Source organism: Ictidomys tridecemlineatus, chromosome 5 (genome assembly GCF_052094955.1).
Source record: "Ictidomys tridecemlineatus isolate mIctTri1 chromosome 5, mIctTri1.hap1, whole genome shotgun sequence".
Lineage (NCBI taxonomy): Eukaryota > Metazoa > Chordata > Mammalia > Rodentia > Sciuridae > Ictidomys > Ictidomys tridecemlineatus.
Genome location: NC_135481.1, coordinates 90,333,738 through 90,356,559, shown reverse-complemented (window position 1 = coordinate 90,356,559; position 22,822 = coordinate 90,333,738). Strand labels below are relative to the sequence as shown.

Sequence of the window (22,822 nt, the reverse complement as noted above, 5' to 3'; positions counted from 1 at the left end):
TAAAGAGAAAGAGAAGGATCTCCTCATTTTTGTTATCAGCCAGTTTCTAAGTTTCTTCCTGGCTTGGTGCTAGCAGTGTCTAGGTGAGGCGTGAGCTGCAGAGGGGACTGTGTACTATGACTTTCTGGAGTTGGATACAAGCAGGAACACTCTATTTTTTTTTTTTTAGTACTGGGAATTTAACCCAGGGTTGCTCTATCACTGAGTCACACACTTATTTAGTTAGTTAGTTTTCAAATAGGGTCTTGCTAAATTGTCTAGGCTGAACTGGAACTTGTGATCCTTCTGCCTCAGGCTCCAGAGGTACTGGGATCATAGGTGTGTACCAACACACCAATTCAAACTGGAATTCTAATCTCCTGGGAGGATTGGGCCCACCCTGAGGGGAAGCCCAAGGCTGTGCTACCCCAGTAGTCTTTGTGAAACTGGTCAAACCCTTGAATAACTTCCTGGAGTGTCTTTTTTTTTTTTTTGGTAAGGGGATTAAACCCAGGGATGCTTTACCTCTGACCTACATCTCCAGACCTTTTTATTTTTAAAAATTTTGTGATAGGGTCTTGCTAAATTGTGTAGGGCCTTGCTAAATTGCTGAGGCTGGCCTCTATCTTGATATCCTCCTATCTCTGCTTCCCTAGTGGCTGGGATTATAGGCGTGTGCTGCCACACCAGGTCTCAAAGATCTTTCCTTTGGTGTTGGGGATTAACACAGGACCTGTGTCTGCCAGTAAGCTAAATCAGCAACCCAAGGGTTCTTGATTTCTAGTAGGAGGGCAAGGGTGGCCTCTTGTCTGAGATACTTCAGCAGCATCAGCAAGAAAAAGGAAGCTGTCTGTGTGCATAAGACACAGAAACAGCAGTGACCAGCACTCATGTGCTTCCCCTTCCTCCCCCTGTTAGCTTGTCTGATGGCAAAACCAGCAACTTTTCCTGCATTCCCACGCCCTCCATCCTCCCCTTCCCTCAGCTGTGGATCCAGCTAAAAACCAAGGATGTAGTGGCCTTGCAGTTTGACATCCTCAGTGACTGACATGGCTGGGACACAAGGTGCCCACTGCTGTGCTGAGTGCATCCCATTTCTTCTCACACATTTCACACCCTCCTGAGACAAATAGGGTTACAATTTACAATCCACATCTGACAGTGAGGTGGGTTGAGTAACTATGCCAGAGAGTCAAGTCAGTTAGATGGTGTGGAGTGGAGATGCAGGCTCAGGGGCTCAGCCTAGTTCAACAGGACTGACCAAGCACAAGGAATAAAGTCCCAAACAAGGGTCTCAACTCCACATTAGAACTGTGTGTGTGTATGTGTGTGGGGGGGTGTGTAGCTAGGGATTAAATCTAGGGCCTTATGCATGCTAGGCAAGCTCTCTGCCACTTAGCCTCATCACCAGCCCCTCATTAGAAGTTTCTTAGGTGGTGGGGTCTCTCCCTGAATTGACCTCTTCTGCCAAAGAGGACAAATTTGTCAAGGCTCCAGATGCTTGCCTGTAAGAGATATTGGGGTAAGTAAATGGTCCTCCCTCCCCGACCCACCAGCATGATGGAAAAGAAATGCCTGACTTGGGAAAGTTATAGCCAGGAACATCCCTATCCTCAGCTAAGTATGTGAGTGTTAGAAGTTGTAAGAAGGCAGGGACCAAGCCAACTATGAAGTATGACCTCTGAAACATGTCCAAGTAGTTGCTTGAGAAGTTAGTGTTTGATTAAGGATGTAGAATACTCCAGGCCATAGAGATCAGCACTGACACTTCTTAGAAACATGGCTCTGTGGAAATTCTCTCTTAAGTTTTTCTACCTTTTCCAGCTCACAGAGATCTTTCCCCTTCCCTAAATTTTTACTGAAACTGACTAAATCATAGCTACTACATCTGTTTATATGACTTTCCCCATTTATGAAGCTCATCCAAGTGGTGTACGGTGGTACACATCCTGTAACCCTAGCAACTGGGGAGGCAGAAGCAGGAGGATCACACGTTCAAGGCCAACCTCAGCGATTTAGCAAGACCCTGTCTCAAAAAATAAAAATGGCTGGGGATATAGCTCAGTGGTAAAACACCCCTGGATTTAACCCCCAGTACCTAAATAAATAAATACTTAAGTAAAAATTAGCCAGATGTGGTGTCACATGCCTATAATCCCAGCAACTTGGGAGGCTGAGACAGAAGGATGGCAAGTTTGAGGCCAGCTTGGGCAACTTAACGAGACCCTGTCTCAAAACAAAAAATAAAAAAGAGCTAGAGATGTGGCTTATGGTTGAGCACCCCTGGGTTCAATCCCTGGTACCAAAATTAATCAATCAATCTTGAAAACTCATCCAGGGCAGAGACCAGGGACAAAGTCTCCCAAGAAGTTTGCAAAGTATGAGTTGGCCAGTAGAAGTGGACCAGACCTTCTCCTACGAAGCCAAAGCAGTCTTCCTATGAGCAGCCAAGAGAAACTGGCAAGGTGTGCTATGCTGGAGAGGGAATCAGAAGACCTGGATGCACTCAGGGCCTGTGTCCTGAGGTAAGCTACTTGCTTGGCTCTCTGTTTCCTTATCTCTTCTAGGAAAATGATAATACTGGCCCAGCTTACCTCATGGTTTTATCATGAGGCTCAAATCAGATAATATAGGTGAAAGTGCTTCATGTTAAGAGCCCTGTCAGTAAAAATGACTGTGCCTCCAATAAGTTTCTCCTTCTTTTTAAAACACCAGATAATTATATGCAGAGTCCATGGTTCCAAAATACACTTGTAAAAAATGGAGAGAAAAATAATGGGGGGAAAAAAAACAAAAACAAAAAAACCAGGAGAACAGGAAGGAAAATCAGATGCATGCAAGCCAATACTTACATAAGCAGATGGCAGCCAGGAGACGAAGGCCAGACTCTGGGGGGAAGCAGGTGGGGAAGAGTGGCTGCAACACATAGTTGGAGAAGGTGAGGGCGATGACGGCTTGGTTGGTGGGGTAGATCACCAGCACAGCAATCCACAGCCTCAGGAACCTGAAGGAGGAAGAGGACAGCCCGCCAAAGGGCACGGCAGGAATTCAGTCATCAGAAGAGAGCCTAGGCAAGTTGGTGGGCAGCCATGAGCAGAGACAGGTAGATTAAAGGGGTGTGTTTCCTTTTTTTTTTTTTTTATTTTCAGGGAGAAGAGCCCAGCTCCCACCCCCACCCCAAATGAGACACCCAGAGCTCTGCAACAGCAGTAAAACTGTTTAACAATGGAGAGCTAAGTTTCAACTAGCACCAACACCAGTCTTGGCATCTTTCTCTCTCCCTTCTCCTTTCATCATCTCTTCTCTGCCACTGTGGCCCCCAGCATTCACTGGGGGAAAGATTAAATTTGCAACCCAGGATTCTGACAGCCAGGACATGCTAAGGGTGTGGCTATATTAGCAACTGCTGGGGGAAGCACCTAGTGGGGTATTCCAGGAAGTGGCTTTCACACCCATTGACCCATTAGTGAGAGCTGAGCTCCTTGGCAGGTTTGAAGAACCTGAGCAAATTCCAGATTAGGGCTTGATTCTAGAGGGAGGGCATCATCCTCAGTAATATGAAAAGACGGCACATTTACTGGTCACTCTCATTTCTCAAGATTAAAAAAAGGCCTACGTTTTTGTGACAACTTTTCCTGGAAGTCTATCATCAGTGTTGTCACATAGCTCTATTTGCTTTGGCTCATACTCTTGCCCACCAAGATCAGTGAAGAGATTAAAATTACAACCCAGTTCTCCATCACTCTTAGGAATATTAAAGGGACACAAAGCTACACTAGCGACCATGACATGGAGGCAAAATGGCAGCACCACGCAGAGACTGCACATTGAGACTAGAAACCCCCAATCTGACCTGTTTCAGAACCACCTTTCTCCTTTTCTTCTAGACCACTTAGGCCTCCGCAGATGTGCTTACCCTGCCAGTCCTCCAAAGATGTCCTTGACATAGGAGTAGTCACCTCCAGATTTGGGGATGGTGACCCCCAGCTCAGCATAGCAGAGAGCTCCCACGGCTGTGATGATGCCTGTCACAATCCAGACAATGAGTGCGAGGCCCACAGAGCCCGCGTTCTCCAGCACACCCTTGGGTGAGACAAAGATTCCAGAGCCAATGATGTTCCCTGTAGAAAGCACCAGGAAAAGCAAGTGAGACAGTGAGGTCAAGACATGGCAGGATTGGCCTCTGCAGGGTGGTCACATCTCTGATCCAATTCTAAATTGCCTATGAGATAAGTAAATGATCTTCAGCAAATGTGTCTAGCAATAATTCTCCCTAGAGTAGGGATACCTCTGAGCAGAGAATTGGCCAGGAACTTGGTTAAAGTACTTTACGTGCTTCATTTAATTCTCCAAACAACACTCTGGAGTCAATATAACGTTTATTATATTTTACAGAGGAGGAAACTGAGTCTTAGAGATACCAAGAGAGTTGTCTAAATCTACACAGTAGTAAATGATAAGCAAATACTGAATCTCAGGATACTGTAACTGGGCTACACATGGTCCACCCAAGGTGACAAGGGTCTAAGATTGGCAGATAATGTCAGGACTGGAAAAGTGGGCAGCTCTCAGAGACCATCTACCAACTAGAAAGCTTAAAAAAGGAGCCAAAGGGCAAAATCTTTTGGACACCCCACGACTGGAGGTTTTCAAAACCTATGAGTATGGACAGCACTCCTGGAAGCTTGGCTTCTACCCCAGACACAACAGCCCCACCCTTAGCGAAGAACATGAAATAACCCTATAAAAACATTCCCAGTAGTCTGGAAATGGTTTGTAGGAGTACAATATGCAAAGCCTCAGCACTACATTCTTCCAAAGGTCATTCCCCTCCATTGTTTCATTTGCCCCTCACAACAACCTTTCAGAATCCAGGAAAAGGAGGAAGGGCAGACATTTCTCTCTATTTTACAAACCAAGAGACTAAGACACAGTGGGGTTAAGTGGCTTCCTCCAAATTCCATAGTTACTGATGGGTAAAATTGGATCTTGAAGTCAGTCTCCTGATGTTTAATCCAATGCTCTTTCCACTAATCCACTTCTTCTATACACACTGGGCTGGTTTTCTCTGAGAGATGAGGCCAGCAGCAAGTACAGAAGGAGGACTCCTGGGCTGGGTTGAGCAGGGGAGGAGGAGGAGTGTGGGGCAGTGCCTGACATGCTTCTTCCCAAGTTTTCCTTTGTCCAATTCTTATGATTAAAAAGATTAGAGGTGGTAATAGGGTCCATTGGACAGTGCTTTGAAAACTCCAAGCCCTGTTCAGCTGCATCACTAAATGCCTAAGGGAAGAAGCAAGACTAAATGAATCCAGGTGGAAATGCAGGGCTGAAGTATCATGAGGCACGGTGGGCTTGACAGTGTTCTGGAGACATCTTCAATTCCCAACATCTCTCTTTCATGGTTTGGAGAGTGTAAAAAGTCCTATGCTTAGCCAGGTGTGGTGGCGCACACCTGTAATTTCAGGGGCTCAGGAGCTGAGGCAGGGGGATCACAAATTCAAAGCCAGCCTCAGAAAGATATCAGACCCCTAAGCAACTTAGCAAGAACCTGTCTCAAAATAAAAAATAAAAAAGGGTTGGGGGGCTCGGGATGTGGCTCAAGCAGTTGCGCGCTCGCTTGGCATGCGTGTGGCCTGGGTTCGATCCTCAGCACCACATACAAAAAAAAAAAAAACAAAAGATGTTGTGTCCGCCGATAACTAAAAAATAAATATTAAAATTCTCTCTCTCTCTCCCTCTCTCTCTCTCACTCTCTCTCTCTTAAAAAAAAAAAAAAAAGGGTTGGGGATGTGGCTCAGTGGTTAAGTGCCCCTGGGTTCAATCCCCTGTACCAAAAAACAAACAAAAACCAAAAATCGGTTTTATGCTTGACTTTTCTGATCTCAATCATAACTCAACCTCAATTCATTCCTGATACTTTCACTTGTTTTTTTTTTTTTTTTTTGGCCATGCTGGGGATTGAACTCAGGGCAAGGCAAACACTCTACCAACTGAGTTACATATCCCTAGCCCTTCTGATAATTTCACTTGTAAACCAAAATTCAATTAACTTCTTTATTTACTTACTTATTGCAGTGGCAAGAGTGAACCCAGGGTCTCACACATGCTAAGAAAGTGCTCTACCACATAGTTATATTCCCATCCCCAAAACCCAATTTTAATCCAGGGTCAGGCATCCAGTTATTGCATTTAAAGGGGAAGAGAAGAGAATATTCACATTCTAAGAGCATAATGTTCTATGCCCCTGGGATGCAGAATATGCTGTCCATTTCCAAACTAAAAAATTGTCACGAGATGTATAGTAAGAATGCAGAACAGGTCCAGAGGACTTAGAAACAGTGACAACCAGAGAGACTGAGATATAGAATCAGCATAGAGCCACAGCTGGAAACAGATGAAATGGAAGCACATTTCTTGTCTCAAACGTGTACTTTCTTTCGGTGCTAACAGTCTATCCCAAGAGAACAGAGCTACTTGTAGAATGTAACTAAAAGAAGAAACAATCCCCCATCATCAAATCTGTGATACAAATATTAGGCAAAAAGTGAATAGATAAAAGATATCCTGAGTATCACAAGTTTGTTTTTGTTTGTTTTGGTACTGGGGATTAAACCCAGGGGCACTTTATCACAGATATATCCCCAGCCCTTTTCATGTTTTATTTTGAAACAAGGCCTTGTTAAGTTGCTTAGGGCCTCACCAAGTTGCTGAGGTTGGCCTCAAACATGTGGTCTTCCTGCCTAAGCTTCCCAAGTTCTTGGGATTGCAGATGTATGCCACAGTGCCCAGCCCAGAAGTTCTTTCTTTTTTATTTTTTTGGTACTGGGGATTGAACTTAGGTGCCCTCAACCACTGAGCCACATCCCCAGCCCTATTTTATATTTTATTTAGAGACAGGGTCTCATTGACTCGCTTAGCACCTTGCTTTTGTGAGGCTGGCTTTGAACTCACAATCCTCCTGCCTCAGCCTCCCAAGCCACTGATAGTACAGGTACATGTCACCATGCCCGGCCACAAGTGCTTTTTTCCCCCTCCATATTTTTTTTATCCGTGCATTAAAGTTGTACATAATGGTGGGGTTCGTTGTTACATATTCGTATATGCACATGTGGCACAATTCTTAAAATATTTTTTTCCTTATATGTTTATGTAAAGTTCAGTGATAGGAATGAGAGGACATCTTTCCATCCTCTTCTCTGCTCAACCAGTCCCCACATGTGCTCGGCATGATGGAGTTACGGGATGAACATGTCCCAGGACTCAGGACATGTTCATCCCGTAACTCCTCACCTGCCAAAACTAAATGTATAGCTGTTCTCTGGAAGACATCAGTGCTGGGAAATGAAAGAACTAGGGACAGAGTTCCTAATAAGAATAGTAAATTCCTAGCCTACCAGGAAGTTATCAAAAGAGTGATCTACAGAGCATTTCAAAGTCAGCCAAGAAGAGAGCAATAGACTTAGGGTTATAAAACCAGTTCAAGGGGTTAGAAAAACAATCAATAGCATGAGAAAAACAAGGTTTGACTTTGGTCTTTAAGATACTGAAAAAGGAGGAGGGAATAGCTAGGCTGTTTCTTAGAGCTGGGAACGGTTCCGAGGGGGAATGTGAGGGTGGGTGTTATTTGAAAGATCTGACCTTCTTAGGAATGAAGAGTCAATGTTCCACTAAGGGTTCTTGGAAAACAAACATGGCAATAGAGATCAGTAAATCAGATTCAGTGAGTCTCTGCTGTTGCTGTGACATTTCCAGAGTGTGTGTGCTGTCCTTCTCTTTCTAGGTCACAGGAGCCACTGGAAGATGGGATGCGAAAGACTAGAAGCCACTGGAGGGGTCTGGCCCACTTCCTGCTTCCACTTGTTCTTGGAGGTTCTGTGACACTTTTCAAGGAGCTGCCATAATTGGGAAGGTCTTAGTAGATTGGCATTGGGACCGGAGTAATTTTATAAAAAGTGCCCCCCATCTTAATTTTGGCAAAACTAAAATTACAAAGAAGAGCTCTGTTAGCTTGAACTGAGTGCTCAGGAGCAGGAAGGAATGCTTCTCTGATTCTAGGAAGAAGCTTCCTAAAAAAAAAAACATAACCTGGGGCTGGGTTGTGGCTCAGTGGTAGAGCGCTCACCTAGCACCCGTGGGGACCTGGGTTTGATCCTCAGCACCACATTAATAAAATAAAGATACTGGGTCCGACTACAACTCAAAAATAAATATTAAAAAAAAACAAAAAAAAAACCAGGGGCTGGGGTTGTGGCTCAGGGTTAGAGTGCTTGCCTAGCATGTGTGAGGCACTGGGTTCAATTCTCAGCACCGCATATAAATACATAAAAAAAAAAAAATAAAGATCCATTGACGGGCTGGGGATGTGGCTCAAGCGGTAGCGCGCTCGCCTGGAATGCGTGCGGCCTGGGTTCGATCCTCAGCACCACATACCAACAAAGATGTTGTGTCTGCCGAGAACTAAAAAAATAAATAAATATTAAAAATTCTCTCTCTCTCTCTCTCCTCTCTCACTCTATCTTTAAAAAAAAAAAAAAAAAAAAAAGATCCATTGACAACTAAAAAAATATTAAAAAAAAAAAAAAAACAAACCATAACCTGAGAACATTTCTTCCACCTTAGTTGCTTCTGGAACTTGTGCAGGAGAGGATTGTTGCTTACAGCAGAGCAATGCTCTGGAGCTGGCAGATTTTACATTACATGCTCAAAAGCAACGTCTACAACATACAATCTTTAGTATAATTATTTGATTAATATTTCTCTCTCCCACAGTACTGTAAGCTGCAATAGCAGGAACTGTGTTTCTTTCCCTCATCTATGAAGTGTCCTCTAGTAGACAGACACTCCATAAATGTTTACTGAATAAATAATGTCTGACATCATTTACTGCATTTTTATTTGGAACTTCCAAATCCCGTAACAATGTTGAGTGTGTATTGTACATAGGCAAACAAGTAAATCAACCTACTTATTTCAGTGCTGAGTAAACTAGACTGGCTATTATTATCAACTCCAATTCATAGGGAAGAAAGCAGGTCAATTATAATATTCCCATTTTCCAAATAAAGAAAATGAAGGAGAGGCATTATTATTCCTATTTTATGGATAAAGAAACTAAGATTCAGAAAGGTAGTTACTTGCCTAAATCACAGGGTAAGGTAGTAGTAGCTAGACTGGAACCTAAATCTTCTGCCACAATCTCAAGCATTTCACTTCCCACAGATACTGGAGTAACTTCATGCCCCACTCCACACAGGCAAGGTGAATAGTTTACACACAGGACTTATTAAAGAATAAGAACATATTGCTGGGTACAGTGGTACACACCTGAAATCCCAGCTACTCTGGAGGCTGAGGAAGGAGGATCACAAGTTTGAGACCAGCCTCAGCAGTTTAGCGAAATCCGTCTCAAAAAAAAAGACAGGGGATGTAACTCAGTGGTAGAACACCTCTGGGTTTGATCCCCAGTATCCCTCTGCCCACCAAAAAAGAACTGGAACAGATATCTGATTCCTTCCTTCTATCTCAATGGTGATTTACAAAACGTTCATGTCCACTACATTACTTGAGTCTGATAACTACTTTCTTAGGTGGGCAGGGCAAGTAGCATCATCCCTTTACCTTTGTGGGAACTGAGGCTCAGAGAGAAGAGACTTGATCAAAGTCACATACTGCAGAAGTAGCAAAGCCTGGACGAGAGACCAAGTCCTTGGACTCCTGCCAGGGTTTCCTGCAGACTCCATGCTGCCTCTCCTCTAGAAACTGCAGGACACGCACTTCAGCTGGAGGGCTTCCAAACTTGGACACTGTCCAAATGAGACTTTCCTAGAGTGGCTTTGATAAAGGAGAACAGACAACCTTTCTTTCTTTTTGGTACCGGGTATTAAACCCACAGGCACTTAACTACTGTGCTACATCCCCAGCCCTTTTTATTTTTTTTCATTTTTGAGACAGGGTCTCACTAAGTTGCTTAGAGCCTTGCTAAATTGCTAAGACTGGCTTTGAACTTGTGATTTCCTGCCTCAACCTCCCAGGTCCCTAGGATTACAGGCGTGCACCACCATGCCTGGTGGGAACCTTTTTTGATGCGATTTAGGAGGAAAATCAACTGCTGTGGGGATTTTTTTTTTCCTCTATTGTTTTACTCTTTTACACATTGTCTATAAGGCCATTTAAGTGTGTGATGCACACCTGTCTGGTAATGCCTAGGTAATTGAGGTCAGGGTTTTACTCCTGCTTCCATCCATTCCAATTAACAAAGTAATCATCTTATCACACAGATCTTCTTTAGTGAAAAATGGATTCTGGGATGCCTGGACAATGAGGCCCAGCTTGGCTTGTTCTTTCAAAGAAAAGCTAAGCAAACCGTTGTATTAAAAAATGGGCCAAAAGGGCGGAGGGGGGGGGCAAGTTGTATCAGCGGGCAAGTCTTCACTAGAAAAATTGCCAGAATTGAGAAAATCCACATTTGCCATGAATAATCACTAACCTCCCCACCTGTATGTCAATACTCATGTGACTCCCATTAAGGCATTACTCACATCCAGGCCTGTCCACACTAGAAAATCTGTAGCCATCAAAGTATTTCCTAGGGCATGGAATTATAGACTTCTAATGCCCAACAGACCCTCAGATCCAAAGGCTTTGGCTTTCCTTACTTTTTCATGTTAGTCTTAAAGTCTAACCACAGCTTCCTGTTGGGGCTTGGAGGTTCTGGCCATTTTCATGTCCAGAGAAAGCTGAAGTGAATCTGCTTTGTGCTTTCTCCATAAATGGCTAGGAGACTCTCAGAGCTTTTCAGGACTGAGGGAACAGTGTGAAAGCAGGGTCTGGCACACTGGAGAGGCTTGACCCTCACCCCAGGCCTGTAGGCTCATGTGCCTCTCCCTGCACACACTTTCCCATCAGGGTTGTACAAACAGCTGCCACAGGGGTAGGAACAGGTCAAGACTCCAACATATTCCCTTCAGGACTGAATGTCCTGAAGATTGGAGATGTGGACAGCATGCAGGACTCTGCTGTTCTGGATTCCTTACTGGAAAGGGCAATAAATTCAAGAGTTAGAGGAGCTACTGGGTTCTTACTTTGCCACTTAGAAGCCCTGTGATCTGAATCACTTCCTTCATGTACAGAATGGGAATAATTGTTCCTGCTCTGCCTACTTACAGGGTTGTTGTGGGGCTCAAGGGAGATCACATCCACATGAAACACTTTATAATCTATGAAATGCTAATAAAGGTAAGGACATACTAGGATCTGTAGCAGTAGGGATAGGCACCAACTGTAGAAGAATCCAACAAGCTCGCTTAGGAGGCTTGGCTCTGAAACAGCACTGTACAGCCAGGACCATGAAGCATTCTCTGAGTCATTTGTCTACTTGTCTAGATATAATTTTTAGATGCTGCAGGTAGGCGGGTCGCAGGTAATTGCATTTCAAAAAGTATTTATTGAGCGCCCACTCAGTACATGCTTGCTTTGGAAGGTAATTGGGAAGCACTTGTTCACACATGGTCTTTTAATGAAATAGAAGGACATAACTACCACCCACCAGCCAATGAAAGACAGGCATTGTGGCCTGAGAGGCAAAAAGTACTCAGTCTCAAAAATGCCCTGCAAGGACTTAATTTTGCCTCCAGTGTTTCCCTGCCTGATTGGAGAACCACGCAACTATAGGGAAAAACTTTGACTTCCTAAGTGGCTTTTCAACCAGGGACAATTTGCTCCTCATTTTCAGCTGACAAAGTCTGGAGATACTTTTGGTTTTCACACTGGAGTGAGATGTTACTGGTACTTAGGGTGGCAAGGCCGGGAATGTTGCTAAACGTCCCACAAAGAACAGATCAGCCTCACACAACAACGCATCTGATTGCTCTATCTTCAAGCTTCAATGTCATCATCTGGTAATCTCTCAAGTCCCTAAATCCCTTTCAGCTTTGAATGTGGATTTTTTTTTTTTTTTAAGCACAAAATGTATGGTTCATGGGAATAACTCACTTTTAATTGGTACTGGGGATTGGACCCAGGGGAGCTTTACCACTGAGCCACATTCCCAGCCTTTTGTTTGTTTGTTTGAGGCAGGGCCTTGCTAAATTGCTGAGGCTGCCTTTGAACTTGTGATTCTCCTATCTCAGGCTCCAGAGTCACTGGGATTACAGGCAGTTGATTCATTTTTTAACTGACAGCTGTTATTCAACAAATACTTTCTAAGCACTTAACATGTGCTACACTGAGAATGTGGAGACATGAAATTGAGTAAGACTCAGTTCCTGCTCTCAAGGAATTGTGTGAAAACATGTGTATGCACACATACAGCTAACAGCACCAGGTAAAAGAGAAGTTACGGATGTGCTATGCAACATTTTGACACGGTATTAGGGATGAAAAAGACTACTGGTTTCAGGGGAAAGCTGCTAATGAGCACATAGATTCATACCAACAGAGAAAAACCGGAAAGGCAATTGGCTAGTTGCTGAAATGGTCAGTTCTTCCCATTATCCAATCAGTGCAATCAAAATTTCTGAACCAGAATTAGTGAGTGTCTGAGTTGGGAGTTGGAGGGAAAGTAGGGGTGATAGAGGACGAGCTCAAGAAGAGAAACTAATATTTACTGAACACATACCACAGAATAGGGGCTTTAACACTCCAAAAGAAACTTTCATTTAATAGCTAAGTAAACTGATAATTAAGTTGTTCAAGGATAGGAAGAGTGTACACGGGGAAGCAGTTTGCAAACCCAAGATTATCTCCAAAGCCGGTCCTCCTCTGATGTATCACTGATGGCTCCTCCCTCTCTATTTGTTACAAGTCATGGAAAAATTCATCTTAAGCTTTCTACTTCCAGAACCAGGTCTCAAAAGCCCCTTTAAGGCAGCCTGATCTGCCTATTTCAGCTACTTACTAACCACCCTGCACAGAATTATATTCTACAAGAAGTAACTAAAGTATGCATTTCACAGACGTGCAAGTAGGCACCTTTAAGACAGAGATAAGGAAAAGTACACTGATAATTCTGCAGCAACGATACTCCAGGCAATCTGCCTTCACAATATGCAGCTCAGTATGAGGTTGCCCAGGACATCTTCAGGCGTACTGTAAAACTCTCTCCCCAGAAGTGACATCACTGATGATGCTGAGTTATTTAAAGCAGGGAGCCAACCAATGGGAAAATTTATGACTGTGACAAAGAATAAGGGATGAGATGTGATCAATAAAGCTTCAGTCCAAACTTCAATCATTCTATAAATAAAACAGCTTAATATAGACTTGAGGGATTATTCTGCTTCTTAGAAATAAAATTCACCACTGCTTAGCACAAAGCCTAGGGTATAATGTACTCAATGAGTGTTTGCTAAATTATGGAATAATCTCCAATCCTGTGACCAGCAGCCCCCATCTTTTTCCTAAGTGGCAGCTTGCAGTTTGCCATTTCTAGAACTCCATAGAAAAGGGACAGAAGTGGAGGTGAGTCTCTCTAAGCAAATTCTAGGACAGGAACAAGATATGGTTCTTCTTGCTCTGTATGCTCAATAGGGAGATAAATATCAGAAGAGAGGTCTGGGGATATAGCTCAGTGGTAGAATATCTGTCAGTCTGAACAGACCCTGGGTTTAACCCCCAGTACCAAAAAAAAAAAAAAAAAAAACAACCAAAAAACAAAAAACAAAAAGAGAACACACATACACACAAAACAACAACAACAAAAAGCCAAACACAAAAAAACACAAAAGAGAACAGTTTCTAGACCCCTGAGTTCCTAAATTGTTCTTGTTTTCTTCTTTCCTTCTTTCCTTCCTCACTTTCTTTCTGTTTTAGTGTACTGGGGATTAAATCCAGGGCATTTAAGTATGCTAGAAAAGAGATCACTAAATTGCCCAGCCTGGCCTCAAATTTGTGATCCTCTTGCCTCAGTCTCCCAAGCAACTGGAATTATAGGTATGCACCACCACCCTAGGCATGGTCCTTGTGTTCTGTAGATTGGAATCTACTCCTGGAATAACTTGCTCCTGGCTGCTTTTCTAGATCCTCCCCTTGCCCCACAAAAGCAAAGAGAAAATAATGAGAGCAACAACAGATTCCTGAGACACTTAAGCTTGTAGGCAGCTGGATTAACCCTCAGAGGAAAGCAGAAAACCCTGGCAGCCTGGCAACTTTTGAGAAGTCCCAAACCTCTACTCATTTCAATAAGCTGATTTAATTCAGAAAAGTTGTATATTTGGTGCTTAGCCTCTTTGAAAAGGTCATCCGATTTTGTACAGCATGTTTTTATTGTTGTTATTTTTCCAAATAAAATGGGCTTTTTGGATCTTTCTTTTGAACTCCACTTTATACCTGCTGGCTTCCTCTTTTCTTTCCTGGACTCTTAAATCTCCTGCTAGTCATTCATCTGTTTAATTCTGCTCATTGAGGGAACATTATGTAGCCCTGACAGTACCAGTTTCAATAAAATTGGTCCCTGAGCTCTCTGGTTCCTGGAGGTGGGAAGTGTGTAACAAGATCCCTGGTCTCAACCGCCTTGTGCTCCATGCTATAGAACACTGCAGTTAAATCTAGTAGCTTCAAAGGTCAATGACCTTGCTTTGCCTATCACCCAGTCCTTTACGTATTTGAATCTTGCGACCTTGCATTTTTCTCTTTTTTCTAACTTTCTTTTTCTTTTCTTTTCTTTCTTTCTTTCTTTTTTTTTTTCTTTTCATAATACTTGGGGTTGAACCCACAGGTGCTTTACCACTGAGCTACATTCCCAACCCTTTTCATTTTTTTATTTTGAGACAGGGTCTTACTAAATTGCCTAGGCTGGCCTGGAACTTGTGATCCTCCTGTTTCAGTCTCAGGAGTAGCTACAGCTACAGGCATGTGCCACTGCACTACCTGAACCTTGCATTTCCATAATGCTACTTATTGCCTGAAACTATTCATAAAGTACTCATCAAGTACCATGTACCTGGTTATAGCAAGTGCTCAGTAAATGATAGCTACTTCTTATTACATTGCTGGCTATAGACCTCCTACTCACCAAGATATGTTTCTTTTGAAATGTCTCTCAGCTGGCTTTTGTCCCAGAGTTTTCTTTGAGAATGATGAGAGTTTTAATTATATTTTCATTCTGAATGAAACAAATCCTAATACTCTTATGTCTGTCTGTCTGTATTTGTTTCTTTCTTTTTTTAAATATTTTATTTTTTAGTTGTAGTTGTACACACTATCTTTACTTCATTTATTTATTTTTATGTGATGCTGAGGATCAAACCCAGGGCCTCACACGTGTAGGCCAGTGCTCCACCGCTGAGTTACAACCCCAGCCCTCTTTTTTCTTTTTAATATAAGTACAAACTTAAGAACCAATCTTTCGGGCTGGGGATGTGGCTCAAGCGGTAGCGCGCTCTCCTGGAATGCGTGCGGCCTGGGTTCAATCCTCAGCACCACATACCAACAAAGATGTTGTGTCCGCCGAGAACTAAAAAATAAATATTAAAAATTCTCTCACTCTCTCTTTAAAAACAAAACAAAACAAAAAAAACCCAATCTTTCTACTCCCTCCGCCTGGTCGGCATCCAGCAAACATTTTAGGTATTAGAAGCTAATACAGGGGCTGGGGTGGTGGCTCAGCGGTAGAGTGCTTGCCTAGCATACACGTGAGGCACTGGGTTCGATCCTTGGCACCACATAAAAACAAACTAATGTATCCACCTAAAACTAAAGATACATACATAAATATTAAAAAAAAGAAGCTAATACATTATTTTAGAGTCCAAAGTGTGAAATATTCTAAAGTGGTTTAGACCACATGGGTCTGAAACCTTTTGGACCTGTCATTTTTTCCATCAGCTCAACACCATTTGAGTACAATTATGCCTATGGCCACATTTCTCTGTTGAAAGATATCCTTTTTAAAAAACATTTTTCCCAAAGTTTTTCAGTATTAGACATTTACAGTCCTTCCAGATTCTAGTCTTGAGCTGTCTTCCTCCATGGCCCATTCCACCACCATGTGACACACATCATCCTTTCTCCTGTGGTTACCAAGTAGAAATAGGGTATGGGGAAGCATTTTGGCTCTGGAGATAGACCATTCAGTTATCAACTGTGTGAACCTCAGCAAATTACCTATCAGCTTTGTGACTCAATTGTTGCCTATTTACAATAACAAAACAATAAGATCAATTTTCGTAGGATTGTTGTCAGTATTAAATAAGATAACATATGTAAAGAGCTTACAGCACAGGAACTAGCATTTAGTAAAAGCTGCATACTTTTTTTTTTTTTTAATTGTGTTAGTTGGGAGACTATGGTCTAGTACCTAGATCTGTATCCAGTATCACCTTGCAGCAAATATAACAAGTTTCCTCATGAGCATACAGTGTACTAAAAACAAAAAGGTCTCACAAATTATGAACATTTTTTTCTTAGGCTCTATAGACTCTTGTTTGTCTTCAGATCTAATTTTAGTGTATGTATCTAAATACATGACTAATACACAGTTCCAGACAGTCAGGAACTCTAACTCAGGTTTGCCCCAAGTCTTTCTGCAATTGCACCGGGAACACTGCCTTCCTCCACCCTGACTATCCAGCACCCCAACACTGGGAATACATTAATTGCTTCATCTACAAAAATGAATAAGGACCTCTGCCCTGTTTCTACAGGAAAACATCCCTTTAAGACATAAAAATAGAAATAATAGAAGATCTTGGTTCAAGATTCAGACAAGTTCTGGGTTTGAATTCTAGTTCCAAGACTTTTTAGTCTTGTGACCTTCCACAAGTTGCTTATCCCTTTGAGCTCCTATTTCCTTATCTGTAGGAAGAGATAAGTACCTACCACATAGGGTTTACTGTGAAGGACAAACAGATTTTGTACCTTAGATAACTGGATGAGAATGCCTGTCAGGTGAAATATTAATTGTTGTCATTATTAATAAACATGTCATCAACAAGTGAATTTTGCTGGTCTTCACAATCTTTTTAGATTTGGGGGTTGGGTGCGGGGTCTTGATGTAGTGCCATATGCCTGCAAGTTTGAGGCCAGCCTGGGCTATTAAGTGAAACCCTGTTTCAAAATAAAAAATAAAAAGGGCTAGGGGATGTAACTCAGTGGTGGAGCCCTTGCCTACTATGTGCTAAGGCCCTGGATTCAATTCCCAGTACAACATACACACACACACACACACACACACACACACACACACACACACACAAGATTTTGGGGGAACTCCACATTCATGATGAAATCTAAGGTCATCTGCTACCAAGAGTTTTCCTTAGTCAAATACTCAAAGAACAATACACTTGTCAGGTTAGGATAAGGGTGCTGTTAAAAACTAAACAAAGACTAGAGGTATAGCTCAGTGGTAGAGCACTTGCCTAGCATGCCCGAGGGCGTGGGTTCAATTTCCAAAATCACATATGCACAGAGATCAAAACATACCAACAAAACTGTCCAGGTTGATGAAATTATTCCTAGCTTAAAATGTCCCCATTGCCCATCAGATAAACACTTCTTATTACTAATGTCTTCAAATTTTTGCCCAAGAGCCAATTAAATTAAAAAATCATTTGAGTAATTGTTCTGCTAAGCAATAAAGATTCTGAGATATATAAGACACTATTTTTCTTCTTTCTTTCTTTACTATTTTCTTTTCTTTCTTTCTTTCTTTCTTCTGGTGCTGGGGATTGAACCTGGGGCCTCACATATTCTAAGCACGTGTTCTACTGTTCTACCATTGAGATACATCCTCAGCCAAGACACTGTGTTTTTGTTGTTTTCCAATGCTGGGTTCTAAGCAAACACTTTACCAATGATTACACCTCCAAACCCCAAGACAATAATCTATGCTCAAGGAAATAACAGTTTAGTCATTGTCCTTTTGCTTATAAAGTATCCCAGAATTCCCAGTACCTTAGTATCTTTTACTCCATTTTTTCCCCACATATTTTCAAGAGGCTTCTTTGCCGAGCATGGTAGCACACACCTGTAATCCCAGCCATCTGGGAGGCTGAGGCAGGAGGATCACAAGTTTGAGGTCAGCCTCAGTAATTTAGCGAAGCCTTAAGCAATTTAGCTATATGCTGTCTCAAAAGAAAAAATGAAAAGGGCTTGGGACATAGCTCAGTGGTAAAATGCCCCTGGGTTAAATCTCAGTTCCAAGAAAAAAAAAAAGGCTTCTTAATCTGCTTGCTAGTGAGAATTATTCCTTGTGCTTCCTGACCTAACTTTGCCCTCCTGCAGCTCTTACTAAGACATGCTGTTAATGTTTCTTTTTAATAAATATGAATCCTATCTTCTCACTCAGATAAGTAATTCCAGGACATGACTCCTGTAAGTTCGTTTTATATTTCCATAATACCTGATATTCTGTTATTTCTACTTTCAATCATCAATGATAATTATGAATGAAATTTTATGAGCTTATATGAAGTATATAGTTTAACTTATCCAAGTCAGTTGGGTATGAGACAGATTTGGGTCAATGCTGCTTTCCCATATCATATCATCTGATTCACTTAGGAAATTTCCTGTCTCCTTTTGCCTTTTAATTCACTTTCTTCCATAGTGTTGACATTGAACAGCAAGCAGATCACTGAATTCTGAATGGAAAATGCCAGTTCTATTTTTGCATTTATTTTGAAACCCTGTTTCAAAATAAAAAATGAAAAGGGCTAGGGGATGTAGCTCAGTGGTAGAGCCCTTGCCTACTATGTGCTAAGGCCCTGGATTCAATTCTCAGTGCCACACACACACACACAAAAAGATTTTGGGGGGACTCCACATTCATGATGAAATCTAAGGTCATCTGCTACCAAGAGTTTTCCTTAGTCAAATACTCAGAGAACAATAGACTTGTTAGGTTAGGATAAGGGTGCTGTTAAAAACTAAACAAGGACTAAGCGTATAGCTTGAATCATTATCATCCACTCTGAAACCCCTCTAGAAGAGGACAGGGCAGCACCTCAGCACATCTGCAACTCATAGCCAAGCAGCAAGGAAAGCAGAAAGTATTTTGCCCCTACATCATCCTAAAGGGGACAATTATATCTATCCTAATTTGAACTGAGGTAGAATAGTACCAGTTACCTCTACAGGATTTTTTTTTTTTTTTTTTTTTTGTGGTGTTGGGGATTGAACTCATGCCCTTGTGCATTCAAGGCAGGCACTCGACCAACTGAGATAAATCCCCAGCCTACAAGGATTCTTATACTTTCGAAAAAATCCTGATTTTTCTGAAACCACATATTATATTTGAAATCTCTTTTCACCACAGAATACCAGTATCATTGCTCGTTACTGTAATGTCACCATGGGGAACCCTGGCACTACTCACATTGAAATACTATCCATGAGGCAATGGACAAACCAATAGTAATATTCACCCAGATGAAATTGTACTTATTATATCAGAACACTCCCATTTCTTCATAGTCTTAGAAAAAAAAATTTAAAGAGACAAAGACCTCAGGACATAGGCAACTTCCCTCTAACTGAATACCTGCATTTATGGAGGGATGGGTAAGCAAGGCTGAAGCAGGAAAAAGGAGGTTTGCTTGTGTTGTGCATGAGGTCTCTGTGTATCAATCAGAGCCTTCCCAAAAGGAGGAAAATGCTTAATCCATTCAGTCAAATTGAGGAAAGAGGCAACAGGCTCTAGGCTATGTATAAATTGCAAATTGGCATGAGCTATACCTATTAAGTTCCTGGCTGATCTCATTTTACAGATCAATTGAGATAAAGTAAAGGAGAGGCAAAGAAAATGTAATAAGAAAAAGTAATGAGAGATTAAGATCATGACTATGATTTTTAAAAAAATATTATATATTTTTTTATATAACTGTAGAATGCCTGGAAAACCTCTATGAGTTAGAGAATTAGAAAAAGTAGATCCCATTTTGAAAGGGACTGGAGATAACATGATCACTGAAGTCTGGGTGTGGAGGTGAAGAGGATTATCTGAATACTGTACTGATTTTATTTGAGTTCAAGGGTGTTCTCCAGTGTCACTTTGCTCTCATGCCAAAGTGTCTCTGAGCTACATGAAACATGTTGTTGTCTAGAGAAACTGGTTTATGGGCCACAAGATATTTTAAGCCTTCACAAAGGAACTCTGGAGAGAGACCACACATCAACACATCAACAATGGGCCTGACCATTCTGTACCCTTCTTGTGGGAAGAAGTAAAGCTGTCTATCAAAGATAGTAGAGAAAACTCATTCTCTGAAGGGCAGGAATGTGCCATTGCTTGACATCCATCCTCAGAGCTTCTCTGAAAAGAGGAAGCTGTGTTGTCTTGAGCTGTAATTGGGACCTAGGCTCTACAGAGGGTCTTTGAGAGAGGTATCATCATGGTCTGCACTGGCACTGAGGGCCACCCAACTCCTTACCTTCAAAGCCTCCAAGACAGGACACATTTTACTCATCAATTCCTCCTGCACTTTACATTATAGTTACTATTCCCTTTGAGAACTTAGAGTCTTCTGTATTAAGAGATAGGTGGATTCTACTAGTCAACTAGAGAAAACTGTAAACTGTTTGTAGAAGACCACAATCTGTCCCCTTTTTCTTCCATAATTTCTTCATCTGTGAAAAGTGAATAACAGCCCTGTCACATCTACTTCACACAGTAAAAGTGCTGCATAGGATGGAAAAGGCTATAAAAAGTCAAGGGATTATTATGGTGGTTGTTGCTATTTTTATTACACATTCCCTAGTTTCATCTAACATACAACAACAAAATATCTACTAAATATGCCTCAAAAGCCAGTTTACAGCCTGCGGAGGGTGTTTGCATAAAACCAAGTTAAAAAAAAAAAAAAAAAATCCATGTCCCTCAGCCTGAATCAGAACCTCCAAGTAAAGAGCCTGGTCACCTATATTTTTAACAAGCTCCCAGGCAATGTCGGAAGGCATAATCATCCAGGTTTGTGACCCTTATTTGCTCCATTCTACGAAGAGACCTGTTTAGCCTGGTTTGGAGGAAGAGGCGTATGACAAATATGACTTCCATGCCTCGCAAACTTGACCAGTGGAGGTGGGTTAAAACACAGGTGACTGACCATACTTTTCTAAGAGTAGGAAGCAAAAACAGTGCTTCAGAGGGATTAACATCCCACCGAAGGACCCCTAGAGTGCGGAAAGGGCGGTAGGTGGGGAAAAAAATTGGACTCACCTACAATGATACCACAAGCACTGACCAATCCGATCTCTTTCTTCAGGGCTACTCCGCCCCCTCCGGAACCGGCCTCGGGACTGGCCTCCCGCTCGCTCCCACCTGGGTGGTTCTTTTCGGTGTTATTTCGGTGCCTGGCTCCTTTTTCCATCTTTCTTGTTAAGATTCGAACCTCCAAAAGCTCTCTCTCTATTTAAATGCATGTGCGGGTAGACAGATATAGAAAGAGAGAGAGAGAGAGAGAGAGAGAGAGAGAGAGAGAGAGAGAGAGAGAGAGCCTTTAAAATTAAAACGTCCTTTTTCAAAATAGGGACCACTCCTACCCTCTAAAAAAGACAAGCAGATAAAAGGAAAAAGTGAGATAATAACTATTCTGTATTGACTCTTTCTTATCACTCCTACTTATGACAAGGAACGTGTTGTTAAAAAAAAAAAAAAGAAAAAGAAAAAGAAAAAAAAGATGGGGGCTGGGGATGTGGCTCAAGCGGTAGCGCGCTCGCCTGGCATGCGTGCGGCCCAGAGTTCGATCCTCAGCACCACATACCAACAAAGATGTTGTGTCCTCCGAGAACTAAAAAATAAACATTAAAAATTCAAAAAAAAAAAAAAGGAAAGAAAAAGGAGATGGGAGAGGAGACATAAAAATTTACATATAAAAATAGAACTGTACCAGCGACTCCAGCTGGAATTCTCCTGAAAGGGGTGTATCTTCGAAAATCAGGATGGTTCTGCTCCGTGGACCAGGCAGTGGCTTGTTTCAGACGCTTCAAAAAGACAGTCGTCTGGATTTCCTTGCAGCTCGCCTCCTAACAAAACAGATTGCCTTTACCTCCCCCTTAGTCTTTTCGTTTAGGATGAGGCTAACAGTAGTTTTCATTAACTGGAGGGTGGGAAAAGGCAATCCTCAGGTACTTTCTTCTTTTCCCAGAAAGACAAAAGCTGTGGACCTGAGCGGCTTGCTCTAGATCTGCTTTCCACCTGCTGTGGGATTCTTTCCCCTTCCCGTCTTCTGCTTCCGCTTTTCCCAGATGTCCTCTCCTTTTTTCCGCTGGGTCTTCTCGTCCTTTTTTCCCAGGGTCGGATCTCGGATCTCGGTGCTTACGGCACGGACTGCTCCATCGCTCCGGGTTACGGGAGAGTGGTTCCTCCACACGCGAATGTGCTTCCCTTTTAGCTAGGGGTTTTATTTGCTGACCCAGGCTCCGCCTCCACCTCCTGCGTTCCTCTCCATCCTCAGTCCCTTCTCCTCCCTCCTCTTCAATTTAAATATTAGCACAGAGCCCCCCACCCCCTACGATCTCTGACAAAATGGATTAAAACATTTCTCTTTGTAATCGGGTCTTTCTCCTTGTAATTAAGTGGAAGTAAAATCCTTTCGCGTCAACTGCTCCGGGAGAGCTCAGTAACCAGTATTGCACTATAGGTCGAACAGCATTTGTGAGCTTTATAAAATAAAGGAACAGTGGTGCCCATGCTTTTAATGCCATCAAAAATGAACTGGCCAATGTATTGAAATATTTAGGTCTGGATCATTGGAGGATAAAGGAGAGAAGATTGTAGGGATAACATCTTTAAAGAGTCGTTTCTTGAAATTAGAGGGAATCCATGGGTGGGGGAGGAGAGTAGAAGGAATTAAAGATAATGCAAAAATTTCATTTAGTGTTATTGTGAACTATGGAGGGGGGGGGG

General features: G+C 42.2%; 1 protein-coding gene and 1 long non-coding RNA gene across 2 annotated transcripts in view; one reads left to right on the top strand and one right to left on the bottom strand.

Moving 5' to 3' along the window:
• LOC144377860 (uncharacterized) overlaps positions 1-8,858 on the top strand; it is a 31,065-nt gene extending 22,207 nt beyond the window's left edge. The window contains exons 2-3 of the long non-coding RNA XR_013439087.1: positions 2,318-2,504; positions 7,760-8,858. This is a non-coding gene — a long non-coding RNA (uncharacterized LOC144377860). The remainder of the gene's footprint in view (positions 1-2,317; positions 2,505-7,759) is intronic.
• Positions 1-22,313, bottom strand: part of Slc7a8 (solute carrier family 7 member 8) — a 58,518-nt gene extending 36,205 nt beyond the window's left edge. The window contains exons 1-4 of the mRNA XM_040274474.2: positions 21,804-22,313; positions 21,134-21,324; positions 3,896-4,100; positions 2,832-2,983 (exon numbers count right to left, since the gene is read on the bottom strand). Coding sequence (XP_040130408.1) covers positions 2,832-2,983; positions 3,896-4,100; positions 21,134-21,284 — 508 coding nt within the window. The 5' untranslated portion in view covers positions 21,285-21,324; positions 21,804-22,313. The remainder of the gene's footprint in view (positions 1-2,831; positions 2,984-3,895; positions 4,101-21,133; positions 21,325-21,803) is intronic.
• Between the last annotated feature and the right edge of the window lie 509 nt (positions 22,314-22,822).